We start from the raw sequence: 9,274 nt of genomic DNA, 5'->3' as shown, positions 1-9,274 counted from the left end.
TCGAAAAGAAAAACAAATGCTCCACGAATGACATCATTTTATTACAGTATTTAAGTCCATGTAAAACTAAGACAAAGCCATGATAAATAAGTTTCACAATTTACATGTATTGTCATTTCATTAACCTTTCTTATAAAACAAAAATAAAGTTTAAAAGAATAAAAAGACAGAGAAACAGAGTTATCCCGTTCAGTTCAGAGCAGCTGTCTGATGAAGCTCAGAAACGTCTGATCTCAAATCACGAAACGTAAATGTTTCTCTTTTCTCTCCCACAATCACATCATGTTAACATGTGCAAACAGTTCTTCCACACAACAACGCTAATTAAGATACCGAGTTGAAAATAAAACAAGTTAAATCAAGGCTGTATTCTCATGTCCATTCAGCCTGGTGGTCAATGAGGGCCTGAATGGTTTCCTCCATGGTCCCAGAGTAAAGGCGTGTCGGATGAGAAACCCAGAATAATGCAAATAAAATATATATAATTTGCAAATGTAGCGCAACAACAAAGGGAAAGTCAGATGAAAGTTTGTCCTCTTCAGGTGATAACTATTAAAAAGTAATGTTTTTAATTGTACAAACAGTAATTAAGACTAAAAGGCCCGGACCCCGTTCCTTTCGTATATATCTGAAGAAGATTAACTCATGAGATGTACAACGGAGTGGTATATTTATTAACATGTTAAATGTGCTGCCTCAACAAAAATAATTGAAACAGTTAAATTTACTCCAAATAAATCTCTTTAAGAACAAACTGTCATGTAGTGCTTCAAGCTCAAACCTACTGAAGCAGGTGAGAGGCACACAGAGCAAAGACCTGCACATGTAAAGCTAGTAGGGGTCGGGTTAAGTCTAAATGTGGAGCAAGATTTAGCGCTGGATTCACCATCAGCTGTCGGTGGCATTAGTGTAGGGAAAAGTGTAAATCATGTAAAGTGTTTGTTTGGATTGTTGTAAAACATGATTGTAAGTCTAAACCTTCCCCTTTACAGAAATAAATCCATCCCTCACCTCCAGTCCGTACACAACATGAAACTTAATGCTGAGAGCACTGTCGGTGTTTGTCTGAACTCCTGATTGAAACTTTTTTTTTTTTTTTTTTTTTTTATATAAAAGTCCTTGATTCTCACTGTAACAGTTCTTCCCAGGAAATGGGTTTGGAGAAGACCTCCCGCTCCAGCCAGAGGTCATAGTTCATCTGAAAATCCTCGGGCAGGTCCACCCGCTGTCCCAGTACGCTTTGCAGACAGTTGTCCACAGGCAGGAAGTCCGGGTTGATGTGGCTCTGGTCGTAGCGGCGGCTGTTGAAGCGCTCGATGTTGGCCCGCAGAGCGCACTCCTCGGCCTGGAAGTCCCAGGGACGGGCATCCAGATCTGCTCCAGGACAAGCAACAGCAGCAGGTCAGGTTTAGGGCCCTTTGGTTCTGAGCTCGACTTGGACAACAACTAACGATTATCTTCATTACCGAATAATCTGGCGTTCATCTCATCAATGGTTTGGTTAATTTCCTAAACCCAAGCTTGTTTTGTCCAAAGCCCAAAGAAAACAATTCGATTTTTTTTGCCATCTTGACTTTTAAAAACCCAAAAGATTATTTGATGATCTAAATTGTTGAGTAATTTTCTGTCACTCGACTACGTGTGTCAACTCTAATTAAGACCACTAATAAAAATTCTAAAGTATACACACGCTACAATGTAATGATAAAAATATATTCATCACAACTTGTATTTTATTGTGCTTCCTCCTCCAGGCTGAAGCTTCCATCACCACTGAATGTAAACATACTGGCTCTTTGTTTGTGTTCCCACTCACCGTTCCCGTAGGCCCAGTCGTCGTTGAGCCGATGTCGGACCTTCTGATAGATGGCGGACATGGTCTTCATGTTGCTCTTCCTCCACTGACGGCCCAGGTATTTGGTCTGAACTTTGAGCAGCTTGAGGACGTAAAGCTGCATCATGGCCTGCTTGACCTTCAGCGCCCTCTTCAGGATGGGAGCAGACTTAAACACCACCAGCATCTGGGAGGGAAACGACGAAACATTAGATTTGCAATTTGTCGAAAACATGATGCGATCTGTCACGGTGAATGCTACTTGATGAGAAATGAGCTCACCATTGTTCTGGAGTGCTTCCACTTGGTCAGTTTGTTGAGGATCCTCAGCAGGTTAATACAGGAGAACAGATTTCTCCAGCAGAACTGATTATTGTCCCCCGCTTCCTGGAAAAGACAAAATGTCCACATTAAAGATGACTTCAGTTCTGCTTTTGACTTAAAACTCTGCTTTATCAGACGGTGAAAACTTATAAAACAACTGAAAACTCACCAGACTCTCTGCTGTTAACTCCGGGAGCTCGTGCACCACACAATAAGGAAAGTCAAGAACCGAAATGCTATCAGGGAAAGGAAAAATAAGCACAGTGAAATAAAGGCCATTTAAGTTCCCTTCAAGGACAGTTATTGCCAATGAAAGTTGTGATTTTTGTCATTAAAGAGGCCCTGAAAGTACCTGTTTTTAGCTGTGATGTAGGACATGATGTTCTGGTTGAAGAACTTCAGAATGAGAGGGATGCAGTTGGCAAACACCAGGTGCTGAGCCATGTACTCAAACTATGAGATAAGCACAGAAAGACATGCTCAGTGGAGAAGGACATTTATTCATTTCCTTGTATCAAGGTAAAATAAATAAGGAGATCAAGAGGTGCTTTAAACGTTTTGACTATTAAGGGAAATATCTAATACGGTTACATGTAGTCCTGACTTGTGATATCAAAGGTGCGTGATGTCTGTACCTGGTAGATGTGGTTAAGTTTGAAGTGCTTCAGAAGCAGCAGCAGGACGGCAGAGATGGCCTTCACGATGATCTCTTTGTGCCGATTAACATCAACACCAAGTTTCATGCTTTGCAACACTGTAGTCCTGCAGAACGAGATCACCGATGTTAAGTTAACCTAAGATCCTCACAAAGCATTTCACTGTGATGTGGTTTATTGAGGTCAGACAACCTTTCATCTCTTATGTTAAAATGTCATTTTTAAAACCCTATTAACCAGACCTTTGGCTATACGATCTTCAATCTGTATATCAAAAGTAAAGCAAACATTTAACTCATTTTAAAGTTGTTACTGAAGTCAGGATGTTTTCCTTGTTCAGAACACAATGTTGCATTGGAGACGAACTGGCAAAGCTGTTAAAGGCCCTGTTAGAGTCCCTGCAGCACTTACGGCATCTCCTCCGGCAGCACGTCTGCCAGGATGTTGATGGAGTCCGTCTTGGCTTTGGAAGTCGGAGCTGCTGCCAGCAGGATCTTCAGCAGAGCGATCTGACATTCAGAGAGACAAACCATGGAGTCAGTGACAGTCTGATGACATCATGTCGGGGCGATACATCCAACGTCCAAATTGCCTTTTTGTCTTAATGCTATAACATTTTGTATTTGAGTTTTTATCACAGTGTATACCCGACCCCAAACAGCACTAACCATGTATTGAGGCAAACTGGGCAGAATTCCCTGATAGAGCAGCTCAGTGGAGGACATCTCCACCTCCTCTTCACCCTGATGATGAGGAGGGAGAAAAGAAGAGACATAAAACACATAGAAATATGTTACCATGAAGCCGTGGGACGGATTGGTCTTAAAAACTCTGCTATCCTTAACCTGAAGAAAGAGTGAAGACTTAAGCTAGTATGAGGAACTTTCATGTTATTTTGAATTTGGCGGTTCCTGTGGACAAAAGCACCAGATTCCATTTAGGAAACCTCTTATTTTTCTGCAGTAGGGTCCGACAGTCTGGCCCTGTACAGTCCTGGTTCTGGATCTCACTCGACTCCCTTCCCCCCAGCAGGCCCAGCGATACAGCTACATTGAGACTAACCAGTTTCATAACCAGTTAAAAGCTCCTCACAGTAACTTTAACCTCATCCTCTGCTATGTGAAGTGGATTCTATCGCTCGTTTAGAAACACATGGAAAAGGATCTTAAATGCTGCATAGTGTTGGACAGCAAGAGTAAAAAAAGACTACTTGTAAGAGCATGATAGCAAATATATAACATTTTATATTCTTTGGCAGATGGAGGATGGAGGAGTTGACAAATTGAGATGACTCTACAGGCCAGACATGGTTTACAGATATAATAATAATTCCTGGTTATGTGAATCATTAAGGTTTTTGGTTCCACTTACTCCAGACAGAGGGGTTTTCTGAAACTCCTCCTCCTTTGAAATCTGTATCTCAGCAATGGAGACGTACTGGTGCTGAAAAAAGATGAAAACGTGAGATGTGTAACTCTAGCAGCAGGATTGCCATTTAGAATATCCTCGAGGTATAAAACAGATTTTATGCAAAATTGTGGAAGGCAAATGCAATACCTGCTTTAACGTCTTTATGCTCTCGTGAATGGGCCTGGGCAAGCCAACAACTGTGTCTGTATCACTGCAAGACATGCACAAGATTAAACTCAGCACACACATTACAGTCACAGTACAAAACATTAGTCTCAGGTTACTTTGTAATTACAGCAAACGAGGAGAAAACTTACTTTCCAAGTGTGTAACCAATAAATTTACTTCTACTTGATTCCAGGAAATTTTCAATATCCTTTTCCCTGTTGGAGCAAAAACAACAATGTCAAGACAAATGAGACCTCAACCTTCTCACGGTTCTTTCTTGATTTGTGTACTTAGGGAAGGAATCAATGAATACCTGACTTTAGGAGCCCACGGCAGTCCTCTGGGGAAGGACACCCTCTCTGATGGAGGGTGTGCAATGGGCGGAGGCATCACCTCGTCCCTCTCTAGAGGGAAAGTCTCTGCCTCTATGGAGTTGTCATTGTCATCGTTGTCGTCCTCATCCTCACGAGAGTCGTCGGCCTTGTAAGGATCCTTTTCGTTGAACGCGTCAAGATTGTCCTGTTTAATCAACCCCTGTGCGAGAGACAAGGAGGACGTTGACGGCTAGAACATATAATGACATGCAGCTGTATCCAGGGCTCCACAAAGACGGTGGGAAAACGCACAACTACCACTAAGAAAAGAGTCAAAAGCTACTGAATGTGAGATGCTCAATATGTGCACACAAACAGGCACTTAATGGCACAAAGAAGGCTTGGACTGACATCATGAAGGCATAATCAGTAACATCGGGTAAGATATAAACAATGTACAGATTACAATATCAATTAATGTCTGAATGTAATCACCAGTCTCTCAGAGACTAAATTTAGCAGTTTTGGGACTGAAATAATCTGATAACTGCCGTAATAAAAATAAGTACTCAAAATATGTTTTAAATGGTTGTAAATGGCTTGTAGAGCTTTTCAATTCAATACTGTTTCCATACTATGGAACATAACCAAACACTTTTGAGCAAATCTAGTAAAAACACCAATTCTTGAAGAGGTTTCTTTCTGTTACAGCTCCACCTAAAACCTCAGATAGTCATAGTTCAACTAACGTGTACATGTTCAAAGTACCCGTAATGACTGAGACGTGACTCTCCACTGTGACTGTATCGAGGTTGCTTTTTTTTTTTTTTTTTTTACATCTCAGTCAAATCAGTATTAGCAGTAATGTCAACCTTATGTTCGCGGCGCGCCCGTTTCTGCTGCTGCTCTATGAGGTCGGATGCAGACGCAGGAGGAGAAGCAGCTCTCATGCTGCGGATCACTCGAATGCTGTCCTCCGGGAGAGGGGGGAGACGCAGCTCCTCACGCTTATGGACCTTTATGCTTTGGAGCTCCTCAAACCCTCCGAGTGTGAACTGAAACAGGAGAGAGGATTGGAATTTGTCTCTTGACTTCAGATAATACTTTGTTGTTGTGAGAGATCACGTGGAAGCATTTCATGCGTCTCACCAGTATGCTCTTCCACAACAGCAGCAACACCTTCTTCATTGGAAAGTGAGGCGCATGACCACTGCAGAACTTGGTCACCATGCCGAAGAGCATGACAGAAATGGGCTCGTTGTTGAACAGAGGAGATCCTGGATTAGAGAGTTGAATTAGAAATAGTTCAGCTCGCAAGTTTTGTTTGTATCGGAGACGTGACTGCAGCTTTTCACGCTTGTGAAACTTACCCAGCTCTGCTCTGAAGGTTTCCCTGATGACTTTCCATTCAGGCTTGTCGGCTGGGTCATCCTGTTGAATCGTTTCCACCATCAGGTACATTATGTTGAGCAGCACTCTGAGATCTGTGCTGTCAGCCAGGGAGATGGCTGGTTTCCTGACAGCACTACTGCAGGCAGCACTGTTACTGAAAGGGAGAATACGAATGTTTCATACTCTTCTGATGCAGATCATTTTACGATAATAATGATAGCGGAATATGTATACAATTCTAGCTTTGCAAAGCCAACCCACATATTTTTGTTATGTTCACTTTGGTCTGGCAATACTGAAGCTGATTTTTCTAATCAACAATGTATCACTTTTGAATAAAAGTAGACGAACATCTTGTAGAAAAATAAATCTATTTAGGATGACTTCTGCATGGATAGAAAACTGATGGAGAACATACTCAATCTCCATGTTGAGCAGCTCCACCAGAGCAGAGAGGGTCCCCACATCCAGCAGCAGAAAGATGTTGTATCTCATCCAGTACTGCACCTCAGCCTCGGAGCTGCACTCAGCAAAGGTTCCTAGAGAGAAACAAAATGCCCCACAGTCACATGTACAAAGAGACAACCACAGATTGCCATTTTGATCAATGCCCCTCATGGCAAGAGTTCACTGTGTACAAAATCATTCCATGCTGAACCAGTTTTAAGTAATGTGGACTTACCCTGAGCCATGTAAAGAATGGCTCTGGCAGCCTTCAGCCTCCTCTCCCTGGCAATCACCTCCAGACCGTCCAACAGGCGCATGGCGTGAGCTCTGTGCTTAGCAGCATCAAGCTCGGTCCACTTCCTCTCTGAAACTAAGCCACAACATGTACATCCCTTCTTAATCTTAGATGTAATAAATTGTTTATTATGAATTCATTAAGATTTGACTGAGTGTATTCAAGTTGAACTACGTACCGTGTGTTCTGAATTCCACCTCAAAGCACTTCCTATTGAGAGTAAACTCTGGTCCTTCAGTATAGCTATACAGCTCTGAAACATACATAACATATATACATTGTCTGAGCACACCTTATGTTGCAAGAATGAAATTCAGAGGAACAAATAGGAATCAGGAAATCTCAATGACCACACACACACACACACACCTGAAAGCTCTGCGGCCCACTTGTCTGTATCAGCATATTTAAACTCGATGTCTGGAGACTCAGACAGCCCCTGTACACATCACATGACACATGTTATTCCCTTATGAATGAAGAAAGAATCACTATAGAGTAATAATCTAACTGACATCAAACTGCATTCATCTGACAGATAATTATATTACAGATATAAATATATGACCATTATATACAATGTTATAGGTTACACTATCTAACAGTATACACAGTTAAAATCAAAGCCACGGGACCAGCTGCACTATTAATGAGAATAATACGAAACTATAATAAGCATAAAAATAAAAACACAATGATGAAAAAGTGCTTCACCAAAGCAACATTTTGAATGCAAAACGTTATCATGTATTTATTTTACATTGTAGTGATTCTACTTCTTCCGCCTGTTGATCATGCATCACTTTGTGGCACAGAAACATCCCTCTGCATCACACATTCTCATGTTCGTGTGTTATTGTCTGAATGAATTCAAAAGATTACAAGAGGTCAAAGCAGGAAAACATGAAGTCTGGGAGTGATTTTCTCGCAAAGGAACTCGGCATAAACCTCCCACTGTCATGCTAGAATGAACTGGCTCACTGTGCTTTCTTTGTAGGTATGTGAGGGCTCTATGGTGTTTATATAACTATATAATTAACTTATATTAATACACTAGAGCAGTACGTTATAAAGAAGAAGCCCGTTTGCAACAGGTAGCAGCTGGACTCCTGACAGCCAGTTCAGTCTGGCCTGTGACTAGCCAACATCAGCTAGCTAGCCCCTGCTAAGCTACCTCACTGTTCAACATAATACAAGTTAACAATGAAGTAGAAGGGACACACTGCACACATATAGGTACTATACTTGAATACTTTCAAGAACCGCAGTTGCTGTTGTTCGTTTACGTCGCCGAGTCCAATGAGAATTGATATTTAAGCTAGCCTGACAGAGCTAACAGTAGCTATCGTTGTGTCCCAGCAGCAGAAAAGGCCTCATCTGTCTATGATTAGTGAGCTGAAATTGAATTTTAAAAACTTCTGTTTACGTACCTCTGAATCTTTTCTTGGGTTGCGGGTAAATTCTCCCCTGGCTTTGTTGGGTAGCATCGCTCTCTGTTTATTGTTTACAGGAAGCCCACCACTGTTCCCACCGACGTCCATCGTTGTTTGTGCAGTGTCCTCTCGCGAGATGGTAGTTCATCCGCGAGAGTTGGATTGTATTTTGTCATTTTTTTTATATTATATTTTATATTACTCTTTATACAGTAATTACATGAAAAATACACACACACATTATTTGGTTGGTATTCCAGCCATGTATGTAGTACTTACTTGTGTGTAGTACTTATGTATGTTGTACAAATCAAGAGAACTCTGGTTGAGAAGTTTGCAGATGACACTATAGTCATCGGCCGGTTTACAAACAACAATGAGACTACATATAGAGAGGAAATCAACTACCTTGCAGAGTGTTGAACAGAGAACAACCTCCTGCTCAACGGCAGTAAAACCAAAGAGGAGGCGCAGATGCACACCCCTGTCTACTTCAAATGAGCCGAGGTGGAGCAAGTTAACGGCTTTAAGTTTCTGTGAATCAGCATCACAGACAACCTGACATGGTCATCACACACCTGCATCCTAGTGAACAAACGCTCATTAACGGCTGTATTTCTTAAGGAAACTGAAGGCGGCTAAATTCCCGTGCCAAGTTCTTGTCAACTTTTATAGAGGAGCAATAGAAAGCATCCTGACTGGAAACAAACTGGCATGGGATGTGTACAGCACAGGACAGGAGGGCTCTACAGAGGGTGACTGCCCAAAACAACATTGGTACCCATCTACTGAGCATCAGCGATATTGGTGAGAAGATATGAAAAGACAATACCCATCCAGCCATAACCTATTGACCCTGCTGCCAAACCTTCAGACTTCAAAACAGCTTCTTTCCTCTGGCTGTGAGACTACTTAACTCATCCTCCACCCTACATATATTACTTTTTTGGGGTGTTTTTCTTATGTAGCAAAATGGGACTACAATCTGAATTTCATTGTGC

At 41.7% G+C, this 9,274-nt stretch overlaps 1 protein-coding gene across 1 annotated transcript; it reads right to left on the bottom strand.

Annotated features, from left to right (window-relative positions):
- Positions 1-20: 20 nt before the first annotated feature.
- Positions 21-8,397, bottom strand: strip1 (striatin interacting protein 1). The gene is made up of 20 exons (XM_031842402.1): positions 8,271-8,397; positions 7,210-7,279; positions 7,019-7,093; positions 6,781-6,915; positions 6,517-6,637; positions 6,077-6,252; positions 5,856-5,983; positions 5,579-5,761; positions 4,706-4,926; positions 4,542-4,607; positions 4,372-4,435; positions 4,186-4,257; positions 3,483-3,557; positions 3,226-3,323; positions 2,794-2,920; positions 2,511-2,611; positions 2,328-2,394; positions 2,117-2,221; positions 1,817-2,021; positions 21-1,374 (listed from the first exon to the last, which is right to left on the bottom strand). Exons 1-20 carry the CDS (start codon positions 8,379-8,381, stop codon positions 1,127-1,129), a joined length of 2,448 nt encoding a protein of 815 aa, XP_031698262.1. The 5' UTR covers positions 8,382-8,397; the 3' UTR covers positions 21-1,126.
- Between the last annotated feature and the right edge of the window lie 877 nt (positions 8,398-9,274).

The sequence above is a fragment of the Anarrhichthys ocellatus genome, unplaced genomic scaffold (assembly GCF_004355925.1).
Source record: "Anarrhichthys ocellatus isolate YVR2014 unplaced genomic scaffold, GSC_Weel_1.0 scaffold1, whole genome shotgun sequence".
In the NCBI taxonomy this organism is placed as follows: domain Eukaryota; kingdom Metazoa; phylum Chordata; class Actinopteri; order Perciformes; family Anarhichadidae; genus Anarrhichthys; species Anarrhichthys ocellatus.
This window is presented reverse-complemented; position numbering and strand designations above follow the sequence as displayed.

Bases quoted from the DNA above. Each gene is read 5' to 3' on its own strand.
- strip1 (XM_031842402.1), bottom strand. From the start codon at position 8,381: ATGGACGTCGGTGGGAACAGTGGTGGGCTTCCTGTAAACAATAAACAG. The intron at 4,927-5,578 runs GTTGACATTACT...TCTCTCGCACAG, and splicing joins GGGCGCGCCGCGAACATAAG to GGGTTGATTAAACAGGACAA. The intron at 3,324-3,482 runs GTTAGTGCTGTT...TCTGAATGTCAG, and splicing joins CCAGTTTGCCTCAATACATG to ATCGCTCTGCTGAAGATCCT.